Raw genomic sequence first — 22,030 nt, 5'->3', positions numbered from 1 at the left:
TGGTGATGCCCTGAATGTAATCCATGCCTCTTGGTTGCTTCCTTTCTCAGTCCTTTCCCTATCTTGGTTGCCTCTTGGTGATGCCCGGAATGTAATCCATCATGGATATGTCCTCTCTCTCTCTCTTCTTTTTATTGCTGCCTGTAATACCAGCATAGGGTGATGAACCATGAGTTGCAATGTGAATTAGGCCTGTTAGGATAGACTTTTATAAAGTCGTCCTTTCGTATCTAATATAAAGATATAAAAAAAAACAGATATAATGTTTGCTTCATGTATTTTATATTTTTTTAAACTATGGTTTTCAAAATTGGACCGGACTGGATGGTCGGACCGGAAAACCAGGAATTGGTCAAGTGATCGGTTCTGTTTTTCCCTAAAATTGGATTTTTGTCAAAAAATATTGATTTGGTCGGCAGCTTTCTGATCATTCGAACTGTTCAACGGTTTTGACCATTATTTATTTATTTATTATTTTTTCTATCAGAATGGTCCGACCGGGAACTGGACTCCTGACCAGTTTGTTGTCCGGATTGGTGTTGAAAACCTTGTGAAAAACATCAAAAGTATGAAATTGGCTTTTTATACTTCGTGCATTTTGCAAATAATACTTCTGTTTTGTCTAAGCGGCGGGTCACATGTGACCACCCTTTTATAAAACTCTTGATCCTACCTCTGCTCACCAGTGCTAGAGTTGGACCATTGTTGCTAGTCTTAGACTATGAAACCACCAGAAACCATCATCGGAAGCATGAATGGACTTGCTGTACTTCTATTTTGGAAAGCATACTTCTCAAGGACCACACTTAATAACAAGGTAGTGGATTGTGCTTATCCACATTTAAGCTCAATGGGCTTTTGTTTGAGCAGCTTTGTTAAAGAATAACCTAGAAACCATGTGCTTGCTTTTATCTTTCCTTCATTGCCCTTGCCCATATATTATTTGTGCACGTCATGAGTCTCCAAATTTGCTTACTAAATAAGGCTTTATTCATCTGTAGACTGTCTTAGCCCCATACCACCCACTTGCTTTGGCAAACATAATTTTCTCCAGGCTATTGTCTATGAAGCTTTTCTCTTTGTTATGTGCCACCAATAGTTTCTAATAAGTCTTTCAAGCTCCTTGTGGGTCTGTTTGGGAAGAACGGTGGTTAAACTTTTGAAATAATGAAACCTAGATGGGCTTTGGTTTCTGGCCCAATCCATTTTATTTCAATCAAAACAAATGAATATTTTATTTTGAAGTAAAATTATTGAACTGAGTAAATTTTTACCTTGTCCAGCTTTTCATGGATTTAGTTGATTGTTTGTTTAACATGGTTAGCAGGAGAAGTACAACCTTCTACTTCTTCCTTCAAAAAAATCATATCTAATAATACAAACTGTGTTTCTAATTTCCGTGGGGTGTGACTGCCACTCCCTCTCTCCTCTTTGGGGGGAGGGGGAGTTCTCTTTCTCTCGCATCTGTATGCAAGTGCTCCCTCTCACATCTGTGTAATTTTTATTAATATTTCAAAACTTTATATAGGATATTAATAATTATTTAAAATTTCATTAATTTTAATATTATAAATTACTTTATTAAGTTATGTTAATTTTATTAAGTTAATATTATGTCAGTATAACTTATGTGTTAAGTTAGTGATAGTTAATTTTATATATTAGTTAAGTTAGATTTGTTTTGTTTATTTTTATTGTTATTAATATACTTTATTATGGTTCCTGCACTATAAACTAGTTTTGTGTATTCATCATACAGGACCAATGATGAAGCGAAAAACAAAAAATACAGGACCAATTGACCTCACATATACCCTGTCCTGCTTAGGAATGTCAATGGAATAGGGTGGGAACAGGGTGCCATCCCCATGAAAATTCCCGTCCTTATCCCCATCCTCGTCCCCACCAACAGGGGATATAGTTTTCCCCATCCGTCCCTCATGGATCCCCATTCCCCACTAATTTTTATGATGTTAAATTCATTTTAATTTTTATGAATGAAATAGTGGGCTTTGAATGCTTGAAAGATCTATACGTCCAGGATGAGGACTTCAAACAGGTGTGGAAAAAGTGCATAAATCGACAGCGAGCAGGTGATTTCTACATTCATGATGGGTTCCTTATGAAAGGAGAAAAATTGTGCATCCCTTGCACCTCCCTCCGCGAGAAGATCATCAGGGATCTGCATGGGGGTGGATTAGCATGACACATCGGGAGAGACAAAACAATTGAAGCAGTCAAGGGACGTTACTACTGGCCTAGACTAAGGAGGGATGTGACCACTATCGTAAGTAGGTGCTATATATACCAGACGACTAAGGGACAGACCCAGAATACAGGCCTTTACATGCCTCTACCTGTTCCTACTGTGATTTGGGAAGACCTGTCCATGGATTTCGTGCTAGGCTTGCCAAAGACTCCAAAAAAATATGGACTCCGTCTTCGTAGTGGTTGACTAGTTCTCCAAGATGGCTCACTTCCTCCCATGCAAGAAGACCGCGGATGCAACAACAACAGTTAAGCTATTTTTCAGAGAGATTGTTTGTTTACATGGGGTACCTAAGACCATCACATCAGACCGAGATACGAGGTTCTTAAGTCACTTCTGGATGACCCTGTGGAGATTATTCGACTCATCATTGAATTTCAGCAGTACAGCCCATCCACAGATAGATGGACAGACAGAGGTGGTAAATCGGACCTTAGGTAACTTGATCCACAGTATCTGCAGGGAGAGACCGAAGTAGTGGGATTTTGCCATAGCACAAGCAGAGTTCGCTTATAACAATGCAGTTCATAACTCTACAGGTAGATCCTCATTTTCCATTGTTTATATGAAGGTACTTAACCATGCGTTGGATTTAGTGAAGCTACCCAGGGTACCCGGCCTCGACGCTTCTGTCGCACAGTTGGCAGAACAGATCCAGTCTGTACAGGAAGAAGTCCAGCAGAAACTGGAGTGAGCCAATGCAAAGTACAATGTTGCAACTGATAAGCATCGTCGACACCAAGTGTTTGACATCGGTGATGAAGTCATGGTATTCTTAAGGAAGGAACGCTTCCCCGTGGGAAAGTATAACAAGCTACAGCCTCGGAAGTACGGTCCGTACAAGATCACAAAGAGGATCAATGACAATGCTTACGTAGTGGACTTACCAGATCACATGGGTATCTCCAAAACATTTAATGTTGCTGATCTTCATCGTTATTTACCGGAAGCGACACTTGCATATACCGATCATGACTCGGGGTTGAGTTCTTTCCAAGTAGGGGAGAATGATGGAGGGCCAGCTGACGACCCACCGAACCAGCCGGCGACAGCTAGGGAGGAACACGCATTGGATACGTCTAGAGATGCATGTAGCGGATAATGGTAGATAAGATCACGTATCCAACCTGCGTTGGATGATAGTGGCTATCGGACGGTGGACGTCAAGTCCAAGTCCTAGTTGTTTTAGTTGTTCTATTTTCCTAATTATTCTACAAGACTACCAACATGTATTATAAATACTTAAGTTTCTAAGCTTAATAGACACACAAGAATTTTCGCCAACTCTTCTCTCTCTTCCAAGGCATACGCCTAGCTACAACAGGCTTCGCGAACGAAGCCTTATGTTCGTCTGGTGCGTGCGTAGTCAGCCCGGTTTGTTGCTTTCACGCTGTGTCAGATTTCAATAAAGACAAGATGTCGTTTCACATTTCCACTTATCATTAAGATTCTCAAAGAATTCGTTTAACCTAAAAACTCAAGTTATTAAGTGAGGTTCTTGGATAAGGCTCAGTTTGGAAAGAGTGTAAATACAAATATGTACAGTGAGAGTCTTGATGAGGGCTACACGCCTACTTAGAGCACCAACTACTGTGTTTTGCTGTCCAGCCTTGTACACAATCTTGTATGGGAATTTATCAATAAAAGCAGACCATCTTGCATGCAGGTCACTCCTCAACTGCTTTTGCTTACTGAGATACTTAAGAGCTTGGTGATCGGTGTAGAGAACAAATTCTTTAGCAATTAAGTAATGTTCCCAGGTTTTCAGTGCTCTAACAACAACATAGAATTCTTTATCATAAGTGGACCAATTCTTCTTGGCTTCGCATAACTTTTCACTAAAGAAAGCAACTGGTCTCTTCTCTTGGGACAATACAACCCCTATGACAACTCCACTAGCATCACACTCAATCTCAAATAGCTTGTCAAAACTTGGTAATGCAAGGACAGGAGCGGTGCATAAATTTTCTTTTATGAGAGCAAAACTCTGTTCTTGTTCTTCTCCCCATTGAAACTTTCACTTTTTCAAACTCTCAGTGATGAGAGCTACAATACTACTAAAGTGTTTGATAAATCGCTTGTAGAAAGTTGCTAACCCATGGAAACGTCTTACGTCCATGACGTTTGATGGGGTCGGCCACTCCCTAATGGCTTTCAATTTTCTCTAATCCAGCTTAATTCCATCCTTACTTATAATGAACCCTAGGAACAACAAATTATCGCTCATGAAAGTGCACTTCTTTAAATTAACATATAATTTGTTTTCCCTTAATGCATTCAAGACCTCTCTGATATGTCCTAGGTGCTCAGTGATAGATTTTCTATAAATCAAGATGTCATCAAAATATACCACAACAAACTTACCAATAAAAGGGTGCAGTACCTGATTCATTAGCCTCATGAAGGTCCTGGGTGTTAGTTAGTCCAAAGGGCATGACTAACCATTCAAACAATCCATCTCTAGTCATGAAATCTGTTTTCCACTCGTCTCCGGGATGGATCCTGATCTGATGGTAACCACTCCTGAGATCGATTTTGGAAAAGACTACAACTCCATCAAGTTGATCCAGCATGTCGTCCAGCCTGGGAATGGGAAACTTGTAGACAATAGTGATCTTGTTAATGGCCCTGCTGTCAACACACATTCTCCAACTCCCATCTTTCTTAGGTGTTAATAATGCTGGTACTGCACAAGGGCTCATGCTAACTTGAATATGCCCATTTCTTAGTAATTCTTCTACCTTTTCCCGTAAAATCTCATTTTCTTTAGGACTCATCCTGTAGTGTGGGAGATTAGATAGACTAACACCAGGAACAAAATCAATATGATGCTGTATATCTCGCATGGGAGGAAGCTCATTAGGTAACTCATCAGGAACTACGTCATGGAACTCATCGAGTAGCCCTTACACTTCCACTGGAATTTTGTTTTCCTCCAGTGACTCATTCATGCTTTCTCCCTTCACCACCAACAAATGGACCTCGCGGGTATCCTTGCATTCCTTTACAAATTCAGCATGGTGATGTGTAATGGTAAGGAAATTTCTCTCCTCTGCCTTTGAAGCCTTTGGTGGATTCTTTTCTGCCATGGGTAATAAGGTGTAGCGTACACCATCTTTTTCGAGCTGGTAGGTATTCTTCCTACCCAGGTGTTTTGCATATGCATCAAACTGCCAATGCCTACCCAACAAAATATGGCAAGCATCCATATCCACAATATCACAATATACCTCATCAGTGTACTTACCAATAGAGAATGGAACCTTGTAGCGTTCCTCCACTCGTACGTCGCCGACTTCCTTGATCCACCCAATTGTATATGGGTTCGGGTGCTTCTCAGGTAGTAGTTGTAATTTCTGTACCACATCCCTGCAAATAATATTTTTGTGACTGCCACTATCAATAATTAAATCAAATAATTTACCCCGTACAGTGCATCTAGTGCGAAACAGTCGGTGTCGTTGAGTGGTATCTTTGCTTCTTTGGGACAACATCAGTTTCCTCACAACACATGTGTATTCTTCATGCTCATAGGGACCTTCTTCGTCCTCTCCATCAGGTCCACAATATACTTCATCATCAACATCTTTTTCATCCTTCCTCTCTATCATGTTAACTGCCTTCCTTCTGGGACAGTCACTAGACCTATGCCCTACTTCAGTGCACTTGAAGCACTTAAAAGGAGCATGTTTTGCATAGGGATTACTGGGTTTAGGAGGGTTGGAAGGGTTACCTTGAGTGTTTCCTCCCATGGCGGCCTTACTGGCGTTAGCTGTACTCGACGGGTGGGAGGGTTGTACTCCCGGGGATGGTTTGCTCTTGTCGACTGCTGCCGGTTTGTTGTCGCTCCCACTGTACCGTCGATAGTTTTCACCTCGGGTCCTCTCTTGGAACATTAACTCAGCTTTCAAAGCTAAGTTCCTTGCTTCCTGCACACAGAGAACCATCTGGACGCCAATCTTGTCTCTGATAGCCGGTCTCAAATTGCTCAGATAACGAGTTGCCTGCTGGTTATCACTTTCAGGTAGCTGATTCCGTTCAACCAATCTCAGGAATTTAGATGTGTATTCATTTACGCTTCTTGTACCCTATGCACACCGTTGATATGATTCAAACATATATTGCTCATAATCAAGGGGTAAAAATCTACTTATTAGCTGTTTCATGCGCCTCCATGTTCGAACTGGACCTCTTCCTTCTCTGATCCGGGTCATTCGTTCCCACCCGACAGATGCTCCTCCCTTTAGTCGGAAAGCTACTAATTTCACCCTTCTTTCTTCCGGGATCTCCATGTACTCAAAGAAATGGTCGACCTCTGTGATCCAATCTAGAAGGCCCTCTATATCCAGATCCCCACTAAAAGTAGGAATCTCTACCTTGAGTTTAAACTCATCAGTATTCCGATGGGGATTAAAGTTGCCGGGGTTGTGCCAATTCCTACCGTTTCTGCCATCGCCGGGAATAGCTGGGGCAATGCCGGGTTCTTGCTCGTCGTCACTATCATCATCAAGAACAGGATGTTGGAGAACAGGATTGACGAGGGGTCTACCGTGGTCGTCTCCTTTGATTGGGTACGGGTTCTCCCGGTTCCTTGGAACATCCTCCCGCAACAAAGTCGGCAGTTGTCCAACGATCTCTGCCAACTGTTGCTCAATGTTACGCGTGGCTGTGCGCTGCTCTTCAATTGCTCTCCAAACAGCTTCTAACCCCTGATCTCCATCATGGGGTGGGTTGCGACTGCTACCGTCTTGGTTGGCCATCTGACTGGGCGAACTCCCGCTCTGATACCACCTGACGCAGCGTGGAAGCAACAAACTGGGCTGACTACGCAAGCATCGGACGAACACGAGTCTTCGTTCGTGAAGCCTGTTGTAGCTAGGCGTATGCCTTGGAAGAGAGAGAAGAGTTGGCGAAAATTCTTGTGTGTCTATTGAGCTTAGAAACTGAAGTATTTATGATACATGTTGGTAGTCTTGTAGATTAATTAGAAAAATAGAACAACTAAAACAAGTAGGACTTGGACTTGACGTCCACCGTCCAATAGCCACTATCATCCAATGCAGGTTGGATACATGATCTTATTTGCCATTATCCACTGCATGCATCTCTAGACGTCCTTATCCGATGCGTGTTCCTCCCTAGCTGTCGCCAGCTGGTTCGGCTGGTTCGGTGGGTTGTGAGCTGGCCCTCCATCAAAATCTTGATTTAATGTGCATGAAATATGCATAAATTAATGGACAATAGTTGGATTATTGAATTTATTTGCAAGGTACTCACACTACTCACAATTTAATATAAATATCCTGTTTTGTTTCCATGATTCTGTTGATGATCCAGTTGTTGACTTGATCAAGGTTCAAAGTATTTATACGTATGGGCCCATACTGGCTGATAAGTATCATGTTGGTGGCTTCCCGATATGCCCTTACAGGGGCTGTATCAGGGTTCTGACCGGTTCAGGGGGTAGAGGAGCCTTAAACCAGCCCCCTTGTACTGGTTTTGAAAAAAATAAAAAAAAGCAAAAATAACACTATTGATATCATCGGATACGCTCCTATTGGCGTATGGGCCATATCAATATTTTGAACCTTGGACCTGATGGTTAGGTATTCTTAAAAGTGTTTTCATAAAAATACTTTTCATAAAATTATTTTTATAAAAATGCCTTTATAAAATTGATTTTGTAAAAATACTTTATCTTCATGACATTGCAGATTTCTGAGTTCATGTGAAAAAATTGTTCCAAATTGGCACTAAATAGGGAGGCACTAGATAACACCATAATTGCAGGTTTTCTGCAGCAATGTCGGTGGACCTCACATGCATCCTACTTTGTCCCTCACCCACCCCATAAAGCTTATAACCACTAAACCGGTATCATAAAATTAAAGTGAGACCAGGCAGTATTTATCAAAGGTTCAAAATTCACGAGGGATTTGATTTTTCAGCATCATACGACCTTTTCGGCATCATAAATTTATTCATACCACTAATTTGTGTAGTTCCAAGAAAAGAGGTTTGGGTGATTTTAAGATTAAGGGCACCAATTTGGCAAATTTCTGCGGAGGGGCAGCTGTAATTTTCTTTTGAATGCCTTATAATACTTTATTTGGATTCAGTGATTCACCAACCCGGAACCCGGAACCCGGAATGGAATGCCGTTCCTCCGGATTTGGACTTTTCTCCAACTGTGCTGGCAACAGCCAAAAGTGATGAAGAAAAAGTGCTTCCTCTGGGACCTACCTTCTCTTCCCTTCCTTTTCTGGATGAAGCCGACAGTGAGCGATGCGAGACCTCACCTGTCAGAGACACAGAGAGAGAGAGAGTCTTTCTCTTACGTGGGCTAATCACAAATGATTTCAACTGATGAGTCTGAGTCTTTCTTTCAGTGCTTTGTTGCGTTCACCTCTTTCAGGCCTCTTGTATCGTAAGCTGTAACATTATTTACACGCCCAATCAAATACAATCGTAATCCGGATAATACCCTAATCCAAACATTTTCTCCCAATCTTATCTCGCCATCTGTGTCCTCCTACATCTTTCTTATAAAAAAAGGACCACTCTACCAATGTCTAGATTCTACTCCCTTTTTACGCTTTTCTCTCTCTCTCTCTCTCTCTCTCAGTCTCTCGTCTCGTCGACGGACGAACGACGAGGCTTACAGAGACAGAAGGAGAGGATGTGCAAGTCCAACAACAAAAATATCCAATTCCACTCTAAAAATAGCACTAAAATCGCTCTCTTCCAAACTCCAGCTAGGAAAACCAGAACCAAGATTAGAAAACCTAAGTTTCTCAGTCTCCAGCGTGAGCTTTCGCCAGAATCAAGAGAAATGAACCACCACCCTACGGCCAACAACCCCACAACCACCCCACACCCTCAACTAAACCTGTTTCCATTACACCCGGAAAACCTCTTTGAGGAGAAAGACATCCCAGAACACAACGTGGATTACTTCTTCCACGACGACGACGGTGGTGGGGCGACCTTGAACGGTCTCCTTGGCGGAGGTTCCAGTGATGGGAGTGTGATCATGATGTCCTCGGAGTTGGAGGAGGACTCCTTCTTGTCCCCGTCGTCCCTGTCCTACGCCTACGGGACACAGGATAGCGATGAGGGGGCAAGTTCTTCGCTTGCTCGTACGGCTTTGAGGCATCATCATCATCATCATCATCATAATCAGGAGAGGGATGCCAGCGAGGAGAGGTGGGTATTCTACTCGGAGGTGGTGGAGAAGAAGGAAGAAGAAGTTAGTAGCTCTGTGGTCACCGCCACCGGCGCCGCAACCGCGTTTCAGACGACTCAGGGCGGGCTGTCGTTGAAGCTGGATTATGAGCAGATCTTGAACGCTTGGTCCGACAGGAGTCCATTTTACATCGACGGGGAGTGTCCGCAGACCGTTCCCGACATCACGGACAACGTGAGACTAACTGACATATCCTCCTTTTACTCCTCTTATTCATATTTATTCACATTCACGGTTTCTAACTCTATTTAACTCTTTCCGCTTAAGTTTGTTTGTCAAATAATATAATAATTATGCCATTTTCACAGCTTAAGAATTATAGGATTTTAGCACCGACGCACTGCAAAGCAACGAATAATTATCTGATTCTGCTGATCAGAACTCAGTCTTAGCTAGGTGGGTCTTTGGTAGAACTCCATGCAAGATGCAACCAGATGATCTACTTTATGAACGTTGGATTAACAGTAATACATACCATTAGGCATAGCGTAAGCGTCTTTTAATCAATTTATTGTTCACAAATGCTACTCATTCCTTCTTAATCGCTTCTGCACTTTTTCCCCTTTTTTTTGTTTTCTTTGAGGCTGGGCCCCACTACCACCTGAATGGCTGAATCACTACCAGTACTACCTCTCACCATTAATAAGCAAGCTCCGTTGGGTTGGCAATTTGGCATCCCCCATCCGGCCATCCCATCCCGGGCCCCGCGCACTTTACCCAACCCGTCGTCGTCCACTCGTCCTTTTAATTAAACAAAAGCATAGAGAGAGTGAGAGAACTCATGGCAAGTGACATTGCAACGCGTCTCACCAGTCACCACCTATATAATATTGACGTTGGAAGCGCCTTTCTGCCCGTCTAGATTGAATATTTCGCAAAGCCATGCAGGTCCAGGCCACGTCATGGCTGACGTGGTCTAGCCATTGCACATTTCCATCTACGTCCACATGAAAAAGGCTTATATGGCCACCAACCTATCTAGATCTTTCTTTTGATGGGAAAATCTTTTGTATCGGATTCGGCTTTTATAGGCTCCAATACCCTTCCGGGTCCGGCATCATAGAAATTAATTAGGGGTGCCGGATGCAATGCATGAATTATGATGTAGTTTTTGAACAAAAAATACTTGCCACGTGGCAACTTTTCTTGGCTTTAAGGCCAAATCCCCTAGCCAATGAAATCAGAATTCAGAAATGATGGGTTGATGTTTTGTAATTAAGTTATAGTAATTAGGCCTGTTTGTATATTTCGTTTTTTGACTAAAGGACTGCGGTCGTTGTACAGGCGTCGTTGGATTTTGGATGTTCGGGAGACGGACGGCAATGGAGAGTTCCCGATGACGGTAGCGGTGGGGCCAAAGAGATGAGCGAGGCAGTGTCAAAGATAAAACAGAGAGAGGCCAGGGTACTGAGGTACAGGGAAAAGAGACAAAGCAGGCTCTTCTCCAAGAAGATCAGATACGAAGTGCGGAAGCTCAACGCTGAGATCCGCCCTCGGCTGAAGGTTCGAAACCCAAAATCCCTTCTTTTTCTCCTTAACCAATGACCGGGACGGGGACGGATGATCTCTGTTCTTGTGTGTGACTGTGACTGTGACTCTGTCTGTGTCTGTGTTTTCCTTTTTGAAATTCTAATTTAATTAGTTTTTTTTTTTTATTATTAAATTTTTAATCTGCAGGGCCGATTTGTGAAGAGAAACTAAAGAATTGAAGTTGTAGATGATTGGGATGAGATTGATAATAAAAGAGAGCAAGAGCAAGAGCATGCTTCAACGATCTTCAACTGTAAATAATGAATGCATTTTAATTTGGGTAATGGGGCCTGGTTGGTTTAAATGCCAATAAAAAAGGTTGCATTGTCAACAGACGGCCGGGTTAGTATAGACTGTGGCCGAGGATGGTCATGGTGGGTGAGAGAAACATAGCATCTGCATCTGCATCTGACATTGAATAAATAAATAATGTTTATGTGTCCCCTCCCCTCCTGTCCATACTTATCTGAGCCCAAATCCGCAGGTTGTCTAAGCCCGATAAAAAATGGGTGGACCACGCAAGCCCGTTGGGCTGTTAAATAGCCCATGAATAGATATAATTTGGATGTTAAGCTAATTTTACTGATCGACTACTAGAATTGACTATGAAATGAAATGTTATGTTAAAAAAAAAAGACAGAGAGAGAGAGAGAGAGAGTATCTTGCTGTGCTAGATCTTCCAAGTGAATGAAGGATATCTCTGCTCCGTTGGGAGTTTTCATTCACGTGGCTGTGCTTCTTCTTTTTTGGTGAACATGTACTTGTCTATTGGCTCAGTTTAGATTTTTTTTTTTCGAAAATGGCTCAGTTTGGAATGAGTATGTACAGTACAAATACATACAAAATATAAGATTTGGCACTGTAATAGTTGTATTTGCACTTTTTATTAATTGCATTTTGGAAGGAGTTCGCTGCTGTCTAGCTTTAAATCAGGATTTCCTATTCATACTTCCTGAAAATCAAATGGACTTGTACAAACCTGTGCCATCTTCAGTTCTAGTTCACTCAAACTTGTGTACAAAATAAGTGTTTTCTCACACCCACCATCGAGATAATTAATTACACATTAATGGGGTGAGTCAGATTAATTAAGAGAAAAACGCAGCTGCTACCAAGAAGCAAATCCACTGTCAAGCTTTGAGCAGACTTCAAGGTTACTTAATTGGGACTCCACCATCCAACGGTCATCAAAGTTATTTGGATCCTTGAAGAGTATTTTGACAGCAAAAGTAATTTGTAACAGAAAACAATTATTTACTGCCGAGAAAGAAATATTTATTTACAAAATTATATTTCTTATTAAAATGTTTGGTTGCAACTCAAGCTCTATTTGTTTGTAGTGCACATCTGAACTGAACTGAACTGGATGCTAATGCTAATTTTCCACCCGGTTCAGTTTTGCATCTGTTTGGAATTATGATTTGCACTACTATATGATTCAAAATTTGTACTCTTTGGCCTATTTGCATTTATTGGCAGTGCAAATTTTGCATCTTAAAAATTGATGTGAAATTTGCACCGCCTTCCGCCTACATTGTTTTGTCATGCATTTAGGACCACATCATCTTGCTTTTTACCTAATTCCTAAACAAATAACCTTCCTACCTCTATTCTCTTTCATACATGGTACGTAAATTCTAATCTGAAACAAAAGTAAATCAAAATTTACACTCAGCCCCATGCACGTGCATTAATGCAAATGAAATTCATACTGCAAACAAACTGAACCTTCACAACAATCACAGAGAACGAGATTATTGACCGAAATATAATGTTAAGCTTATGTGAAGCCCTAAGCTTTGGCTATTGGAGGCCAACGGGGCACATTGTTGAGGAGCTTCTTCTTCAGCATGACACGTTACATGGGTGTGGGGCAAAAGAGTAATTACATTCAATAATCCTTTGACCAAAAAGACAAAAAAAAAAAAGGGGTCTAAATGGATTGACAGTTGACATGTCATGCAGAAACAGGAACAGCTATTCAACAGCCAAAGTATTATGTGAAGTGGAGCGAGGCTTGCATGGAATTAAATGTGTTTATTGAAGGAGAGTGATTTAGGTAGACATTTATAACTTTTTTAAGAGTAAAAACTCAATTAGACCCTAGGTAAAATGATTTATGCTTTGAGACTTGAGAGTAATATTTAGCCTCTCCTACCTACTATTTTAGTGGAAACCAAACAATAGAAGATTATTGCTCCTCTAAAAAAAGTATTCTTCAAAATACTTTATATCCAACCAAACACACAGCGTTAACCTCTCAATCTGTTGCGGACCAGCCTTTGATGTGAAATAATCTTATTGGTCGGAAGGTATGAGAAAAACACACTAGTCAGTAGTCACTCGTACAAAATATATGGGCAAAAAAGAAGTCATCATTCTCACCCAATTACTACAAGTTACGATGGATATGTGGGCTTGACATCAGGCTCCACAAATCGTACCCTTTACATACTTCATCATAGGCCTGTGGTAGGCCCATCCTTGCAAGAGGCCTCTTTTGTCGGCTCTAGCATATCCAAAGCCTATGCCTTTACGTACGGACTAATTTGCCAATTCTACGGTAGTAAGACCTTGGAAATGTTTTTTTTTTTAATGTGTTCGTTAAAGGTACCCTTTTTCCCTGTTTCAGGTATAGCCGGAATAGTCCTTTATTTTGTGGTAACGAGAATCAATTTTACCCTTATTTATTTAGAATTAAGGATTAGTTTGGAAAGAATATAAATACAGTAGAGTGTAAAACCTTATATTTTATATGTATTTATATCGTATGTATTTGTATTATACTCTTTCCAAACTAAGCCTAAAACACAAATTCTAGGCAACAATACAACTGGACATTTTGGTAGGATGGGAATTGGGATGACAAATTATATTGTAAAAAAATAATATAACAATATTGTAAAAATGGTCAAAATCGTAGAAAATTAATAATGTTTAATTAGACATGTTAATATATAATTTTTAAAATGAAAAACATGCTGAAATTAAGCCCTTTCATTTTTCATAAAGCATTTAATGAACTTAACTTGCTTCCAAGGCTCAAAGTTAACTTTCATTTTTTTTTTTCGATTTTGGTTCAGAGGGGCCAGTTTAAGTCCCACCTACCCTCTGAACCAGGCCCCTGACCCAATACAACCCTTGTAGGGGCATATTGGAAAAGGTCCGATATGATACGTATCGACCGATACATAACGATTTTTTGAACTTTGCTTGCTTCTTCCCAAAAATAAAGCTCTAACTTTTTCTATTTAGAATATGATACCAAGTTTTCTTACTATGTTTCGTAGGAAACACGTTTAAGGCTATGTTTGGGAGTGCTTAAAAATAAATGCTTATTTGGGTAGGGATCATACCATTAAGCACTTATTAGTGTTTTGGAAATAAGCCTGAAATAAGTGTTTATTTTAAAAAATAAGGGCTTGTTTTTTAAGCCCAAATTTCCAGTTTTTTTTTTTTTTCCTTTTTATAAGTGCTCATACAATAAGCACTTATTCAATTTTTTTTTCTCCCATAATTGTCCCCAGTGAATTTTTAGAATATCAATTATAATCCTTTTATAAAAACAATTTTACATAGGCACTTTTGTAAAAGTAATTTTACTTTTACAAAAGTAAAGTACTTTTATGAAAGAATTTTTGTAAAAGTACTTTTATAAAAGCACTTCTGTAAACATACTTTTATGAAAGTGCTTTTATAAAAGTACTTTTATATCAAAGCATTTTTGTGAAAGTACTTTTACGAAAGCACTTTTACAAAAGTACTCTTATGAAAGTACTTTCACAAAAGCACTTTTGCACAAGTACATTTACGAAAGCACTTTTATAAAAGTACTTTTGTTTACAAAAGCACTTCTATCAAAGTAATTTTATTCATTCACTTTGGATTGGATACTTTGAAAATTTAAAAGATAATGAAGGACAAAAGAGACACAATTGATTATTAAAGTGCTTATTGAGGAAAAAGACCACTAAATACCCAATATAAACTAAGTGCTTATTTTTTAAAATAAGCACTTGAAAAAGTTGGGTGCCAAATGCAATTAAGTGCTTATTCAAATAAGCACTTATTTTTAACATAAGCACTTCCAAACATGACCTAAGTATTGAAAACATGTTTAATTTGTGACTTTATGTTTAAGGCTAAGTTTGGGAGTGGTTAAAAATAAGTGTTTATTTGAACAAGTGCTGAACCACACCATTAAGCACTTATTTGCATTTGAAAAATAAGCTCGAATAAGCATTTATTCCTAAGAATAAGTGCTTATTTGAAAAGTCCACATTTTGGGTTTATTTTTAAGTGCTTATTTCTTTTTTGGCCTGTCTTGGCCCATCACATCATTTTGAGGTTTGAAATAAGTGTTTTTTCACTAAACACTCTTAAGCGCTTATTAGACTAAGCACTTAATTTATAAGAACTTAAAAGCACTTATTTTTTTTCAAATACAAGCTCTCAAACTCCACCTTAGTTCTGAATTATTGTATTCAAAGCCATCAAAGGGACGAGGCAAAATTTGTGCGTACAATTATCAATAGAGGGGTCTGGTAATTTAGATATTTATGTGTAAGGGAGTGGGGTAGATTAGGGTTTTGAGAAGAGAAACTCTATTCATCTTAGATTTGTAACAGTAGAAATTTCAGATTGAGAAAATAGTTAGAGGGTTGATCACACTAAATGTCATGCTTTGTGTGTTGATTAATTGATTGATGTTTTGGTTTCATGCCTTTTGTTTTTTGTAAATTTTCCTTTTCACATAAAAGGAGTCAAATCCCCTGGTTGGGAGTGCTTCTTAAGCAAATAAAAGATTTCAAAAGCAGCTGAAAAAGCAATTATGGGCATTTGGTAAAAAAGCCCCATTAAGTGCTTATTACGTTTATGGCCCGTGTTGGTCCACCGCCTAATTATATATATAAAACTATATCATTCCTCGTTTAAAAGAACCAAACACTCATAAATCGCTTATTTAATAAGCACTTACAAAAAAAAAAAGAAAGAAAAGCACTCATGTCAACAATAATCACTCCCAAAAGTCATCTAAAATGATTAATCTTCAACTTTTCTGTTGAAAAATAAGGATTAAATAGAGGTAATAGCTGACAGGTTGCTCCACCCCTATTAATAAAGTGGGCATGGGCATGGTACACTCCAGTCTAGATTGAAGTCCATTTTGGGTTGCAATCTTTATTCAGCACTATTTACATACATCACACCTTTTCCCCATGTCCTTGTCCACATAAGGCTAAATTCATTTGGTTGGTTGGATTTGGATTTGGCCCTATCTCACGCATAAAGTCTAGAATTTGTGATGTTAAATATCTAGATGACAAGAAAACCTTGTTATTGCAGGCACATCATAATGCAATAAAGGTGAAGTAAAAAAATGTTTTCTAGTGTTTGTAAACAATAACTTATTAAAATATATAATATAGTAGGTAGTGACTAGGTTATATATAAATAAAAACCTTTTAATAGTGAGTTGTTATAGAGGAGATCATATCAATACAACACATCAAATATATTCTTTTTGAGGACATTGATGGGAAGTAATGAAGAACTTTTACATTAAAGCCAATTGAAGTAGTTGATATTCTTGGCTTAAGTGAAGGTCCGTTTCTCAAGCAGAATAAACAGAAGGATAGATATATGACGGAAATTTGATTTGATAATTATGGTGGGTATCTCGAGGAGGGCTTCAAGAGTGTGCTCTATGAAGTGCTTATGTAATCTCAAGGCATGATTTAATATGTATACACATAAATATGGTATTGGAAAAAGTTAACAACAAACAATGTGGCGATCATTTGGACAAACAAAACTGATATAGTAAAAATGGGACAAGTATAAATAGATATACTTTCATATAGAATTTTTTTAAATAAAAATTTGGCATGTTTTTTTATGTAAATACGTATATGCATGATATACAAATAGTATTAATTTAACAAAATATATATATATATATATATATATATATATATAATAAAGTGCCCTCCATTCCTTTAGCTTATGTATTCTTTTATATTTTTGAAGAATATACAATTTTATAACTTTTTTACAAAAATGTGGACATGCATATTATATATAAATGCATGTGTATGCATATGTATATGTTTAGATTAATTTTACCATATTAGTCGGTCCCAACAGTGCAAACCAAAGGTTCTATACAAATGTTTTCATTCCTCTATTTTTTTACTTCTTACAAAAGCTTTTTTATTGAAAGGGATTCAAATCCATCTTACAAATTAAAAGGAATCTGGCGTAATGCTGTGGAGCCCATAAACAAGGAGAGCATGCACGATGCACCTTAGACTCATAGAATGTAAATTTCAGTTATTTTAAGCTTCATTATTCAAACAACTCATAGGATCTAATTGGAAATCTAATAAAGAATGTATCATATTATTTGTTGTACTGGCGTCTTGAATTCCAGTTGTGATCCACTTTCTGGTCGGCCCGAATTAAATTGATAAGAACCTGAACATGCATATATATATCTTGCATAGAAAGTTATCTTATATCTTGAGCACCAAGAAGAGAAAAAGTGGGATAATACATTGGCATAGGGTGTTTCAAATGTATGGAGTCTGGGGTTTGGTGAAAGAGGGTTTATGCGTTGTGATTGTAATCTTTACTGTTTGTATAGCGGCTTTCATCTCCTCTGATGCTTCTAGACATAGGCTATAAGTTGAATTATGTCAATCTTTGTGTATATTTTTTAGTTACTCTGTTTTACATTTATTTCATTTGTTTTCTGTATTAGCATGCCAATAGATTTCAAGTGTAAGGTTTGTTCTTCTGCAACATTATTATCTTCTAAAAATCTCGTTTCGGGTTACTTCACTTTGGATAGGCCTGCTTTCTAAAATGCATTATAGTTCTAGATAAGGGTGTCAATGGACCCCGTCCCGCCCAAAATCAATTTGGATGGATTGGACGGACCAATCCAGTCCAAAATATTTATTAGATTGGATAGGACCTGGTCTGTCCAAAACAAATTTATATTGAATTGGATTCGATTAAGCCAATATCTGATCCATTGATATAAAGATAAGGATATATGTGCCAATGGACTACTGGGTTTGGGTTGAAACCAATTTAAATCAGGATGAGTTTGAACAGATTAGATGGTCCAGACATTGGATTGGACCTGATCCATTTATAATGGACTGGATCGGATTGGACCAAATCCAGTCCAATTGACACCCCTAGTTCTAGATGAGGATTCCAAAATCCAAAGCGTTTTTCATTTTAGATTTGTTTGTTTTGCATTACTCCATGTAGGATAAGAATCATAAATCTTACAAGGATGGTTTAGATCAAGTTTTGCATTACTCCATGTTGTTTGGGTGGATTTTATCCTACAGTACCCTATGCTTTAGTTCAAATGTTTTTTCGCAATGTATAGAGACTACAGGAGGGATGCCAATGGAACTGGGGTAGCATTAACATGATTCAGAAAGCAACCTCCTTAACCATTGAATCCCTGCCCATGTGACCTCCTTTAAGTGAAAAAAAAAAAAGAGTTTAGTTGATGTTTTGTTTTCTTCTTTCTTTGTTTTAATTTGTTTTTGTGTTACTTTTATGATTTCAAAAATCTTGCTCCCCATTTCTTTGAAAAGGGTATCCAACCACATCGTTACTGAAGGTTGTTGAGAACTCCTTTTCAATCCCATGTTGTAAGGGACCACAGATTCTCCTCAATTGCATCATAGCTTTTGTCTAATAAAGGACAACATCTTACTGAGAACTGGCTTTGTTTAGAGAATTTTTCTGATTTTATATATATTGCTGCAAACATTAGTAAATATATGGATACGACATAATTAATTAAATACAATAAATATGGAATATTGGAAAACCCATCATGAGAATATTATATATATATATATATTCAGATGTACATGTGTATAGTCTATCAAATACATGAATTAATATTGAATATAACTGTCATCAACATGATGGAAAACATAAAGAAAAATATAATGATCTATTCAGTTTTTTATAGTATTTAATTGTTCCAAATTAGAAAAAGTAAACCTACATATACAATATGTTTACTACTAAAACTGCATGGCCAGCTGTTGGAGGTTACTACTCTACTGTAGCTCTACCTTCATAGCTTTTAACCAACTCATCGTTTGCTGAGTATGTCAAACACTTCTAAATGCATTTGTACTAATGGACTAATGGTCTAATCAATTAAACCTTCTTGATCATGAACAAATTCTCTCTCTCTCTCAAACACTGAATTAATCCTTGACATCGGGTGTGGTAATCGGCATCCTAATTAGTTAACTTCACGGTGGAAATTAAAGGGATGGTTTGATTTTGATACTGTTCATTCCACTGATATCCCACATATCATGAACACTGAGAAGACGAATTTTCCATGGGTTTTTTTTCTTCCTGCAAAGACATATTCTACCACTAATTCAAGTTTCCTTCTAAGAATTCAAATCCCTCAACCACTGACATCTGGCCAAAACAAAAATCAATTTCCACCACTTATGCTTCTGCATATTTTATATAGGCATCTTGTATACCTGTTTTCTTTGCTCGTCTCCTCAATTAGTATCCTTCAATTGCATAGCACTGTTCATACCACCCTAGAGATTTTGATCGAGTTCTCAAATTTTATCTTCCAACGATCGAAAGCGATGATGATGGATATATAAATCCACAGCAAAAGCTTTTTTTTTTTTTTCTTTTCCTTTTTTTGGGTCTTTTTTTCACCTGAAAGAACTTTTGATATTCATCACTGCAACCTATTCCAACATGAGAAATTCCATCAAATCCATATATGTTTTGCAAATATACAAAATATAAATTTCATTTCAACTAAGCTTTTAAGCCAATTTTTCTTTTTTCGAGTAGGACAGGAAAAATAAGAAAAACCATCTTTTCCATTTTCTGCAATTCATCTAATCTGGGATGCAGATAGCATCCGTTAAACCATAACCGGCTTAAATTTCGATCATCTCTTTCTGCAAAACTCTGCCTTCTGAACGAAAAATATTAAAGCTTAGATCCAGGATCTTCACATAGACTGCACAAATGGGACAACTGTGTTCCAATTAGCTAGCCACGGTTAATACATAATTTTCCGGTGTAACAAATATGATTGCCGTTGGAATTTTAGGGGTGCCAATGGATAAGCCAAGGTTTATGGACTTCATCGGTCCAGTAGTCCATTAATTACCAAGATAAGTTATGGGTCCAAGTCTTTGAAAAACCGTTCAGGAATTGGATCCTATTCTGGTTCTATCATGGGGTATTGGGACAAATTCAACTTCTTTTGCTTTTATATCCCAAACGCTCTGAGAGGAAGATAATGAAGAAAGTATCCATTTCATACCCATTTAAGTAAGAGCCCTGAATCCTGATAAATTTCACCAAGGCTGTACCGACTTTCCTGTCTGAATTGCAGGCCTCAGTAGTACCATAGATCCACCAAACCTGTAAGATTTCTAAAAGTTTTACCCTGGTCTTTCACAAGTTGAAAAATGGTGCCAAAATGTTCAGATCTTAGAAAATTCTTCCTAATTTGTGCTGAGAATCCCAAAAACACAAAATTGTAGATTTTATGGTTATCTTCAAGGTTTTAGCTAGAAGAGAAATAATTAGCAAAAGTGATCGAGTTCATGCGTCTAGGGATCTTCGCTCAATTATTGAAAAAAAAGGAGATCCAGCAAAACACAAAGGTCTATAACCCACACATACACATAACAGAGGAGAGAGAGAGAGGTTTACATCACCTTGAATCGAGTGACGAAAACAGATCAAAGAGTCAGGCTTCAAAGCCATGTATATTTCTGTTAACAGAAGAAGAGAGAGCACAACAGTGCTCAAACGCAAGCCTTCCTGCGGATGTTCACTTGTGCTCTCTATCTTCTGTCAACAAAAGCAACAGCAACAGCTCTTTCAGTCCTCATCAGCCGCACTGAAACAAGTAAATAACCTACTTAAATCAACGACAAGCATCTCAACTCCGGCCATCTCCCTCCACCCAAAAAGAAAAAGAAAAAGAAAAAGAAAGATAAGAAGACAAAAAAACCGCATGCTTAGTAAGAAAGCTAAGATTAATTATCTAATATTATGTAGAAGTAGCTAGCTAAGGAGGCATATATAAACCCTAAACTTGATTACCCAATAACAATTTGATGAACTTGAAATTGGAAAAGAGAGGGTGTTTACCAGTGAGCTAGGGAAGACAAACTTGGTAGGAGTAGGAGTTGTTTGTTTCTTTCTATGCTGGCTATGGCCTGTGGGTTTTCCCTTCTGAAGCTACTTAATTTGTTTAAATATATACAATTGAAGAAGAAGAAGAAGAAGCAGCAGCAGCCGAGTCAACTAGCTAGGAGATAAGCATGAGCGGAGCTCCACTAGTTGTTCATCAAAGGAAAGTAAATTAATATATACAAGGCCTTTTATTTTGTTTAGGTGTTTGTAACGGTGGAGAGAAGAAAGAGAAAGACATTATTTGGCATTTGAATTAAGTTGTTTGGTTTGATATAATATTTTTGGAATCTTAGTGTGTAAAGCTTTGAACATGCCCACCGATATTACGTGCTCTCTCTCTCTCTCTCTCTCGTCTCAACTATGTTTGCTTAGTTGGTGACTTCTGCTGCTTTGTTGCCCACCTTTCCTTTCGTTGTTTCCCAATTCAAAAATTGTAATGGCTTGTCAAGTAGTAGGGTTGGTTATTGTATCATTTTCAAAATTTCCTGCTTTGTACCAGCTGAGGTCGACAACTTATCCCAACTACATACAATTTGCCCTGCCCATCACTCCTCTCTTATATTCGACAAAAGTTGTATTCCACACAATATAAAAGAGCGTTTCTGCACCATAGAATTTGCATTAAATTAATAAATATGCATGTCGTCGCCTTTATTTTATTTTATGCTTTGTCCGCCCTGGTCTTGGGTTGCCTAATATCCCATCCGCCGACCGGTTTAAGAGTTCAAATCAGTCTCCACAAC

At 38.3% G+C, this 22,030-nt stretch overlaps 1 protein-coding gene, 1 long non-coding RNA gene and 1 pseudogene across 3 annotated transcripts; 1 reads left to right on the top strand and 2 right to left on the bottom strand.

Moving 5' to 3' along the window:
* Positions 1-4,433: 4,433 nt before the first annotated feature.
* Positions 4,434-7,374, bottom strand: LOC148791991 (uncharacterized; annotated as a pseudogene).
* A 901-nt stretch (positions 7,375-8,275) lies between these two features.
* LOC104591574 (CCT motif family protein) lies at positions 8,276-11,493 on the top strand. 2 transcript variants are annotated; one of them, XM_088902704.1, is made up of 3 exons: positions 8,276-9,689; positions 9,824-9,911; positions 10,800-10,938. In XM_088902704.1, exons 1-2 carry the CDS (start codon positions 8,838-8,840, stop codon positions 9,905-9,907), a joined length of 936 nt encoding a protein of 311 aa, XP_088758830.1. In that variant the 5' UTR covers positions 8,276-8,837; the 3' UTR covers positions 9,908-9,911; positions 10,800-10,938. The 2 variants fall into 2 exon arrangements, with proteins under 2 accessions (XP_088758830.1, XP_010248760.1); XM_010250458.3 differs by lacking the exon at positions 9,824-9,911 and adding an exon at positions 11,193-11,493 and having other exon boundaries at positions 8,304-9,689; positions 10,800-11,018.
* Positions 11,494-18,913: 7,420 nt separating this feature from the next.
* LOC104591576 (uncharacterized) lies at positions 18,914-21,663 on the bottom strand. Its single transcript, XR_734274.2, has 3 exons — positions 21,243-21,663; positions 20,804-20,988; positions 18,914-20,504 (listed from the first exon to the last, which is right to left on the bottom strand). It is a non-coding gene; the product is annotated as an uncharacterized LOC104591576 (long non-coding RNA).
* Between the last annotated feature and the right edge of the window lie 367 nt (positions 21,664-22,030).

This window comes from Nelumbo nucifera, chromosome 4, assembly GCF_055504915.1.
Source record: "Nelumbo nucifera cultivar China Antique chromosome 4, China Antique-T2T, whole genome shotgun sequence".
Taxonomy (NCBI): Eukaryota; Viridiplantae; Streptophyta; class Magnoliopsida; order Proteales; family Nelumbonaceae; genus Nelumbo; species Nelumbo nucifera.
Note: the sequence above shows the minus strand (reverse complement) of the source record. Positions and strands in the feature narration are given on the sequence as shown.

What these genes read in the sequence shown, in the direction of transcription:
- LOC104591574 (XM_010250458.3), top strand. Translation starts at nt 8,838, where the DNA reads ATGTCTAGATTCTACTCCCTTTTTACGCTTTTCTCTCTCTCTCTCTCT. An exon ending in TTCCCGACATCACGGACAAC is followed by an intron (nt 9,690 to 10,799) that starts GTGAGACTAACT and finishes GTCGTTGTACAG; the next exon opens with GCGTCGTTGGATTTTGGATG. An exon ending in AGATCCGCCCTCGGCTGAAG is followed by an intron (nt 11,019 to 11,192) that starts GTTCGAAACCCA and finishes TTTAATCTGCAG; the next exon opens with GGCCGATTTGTGAAGAGAAA.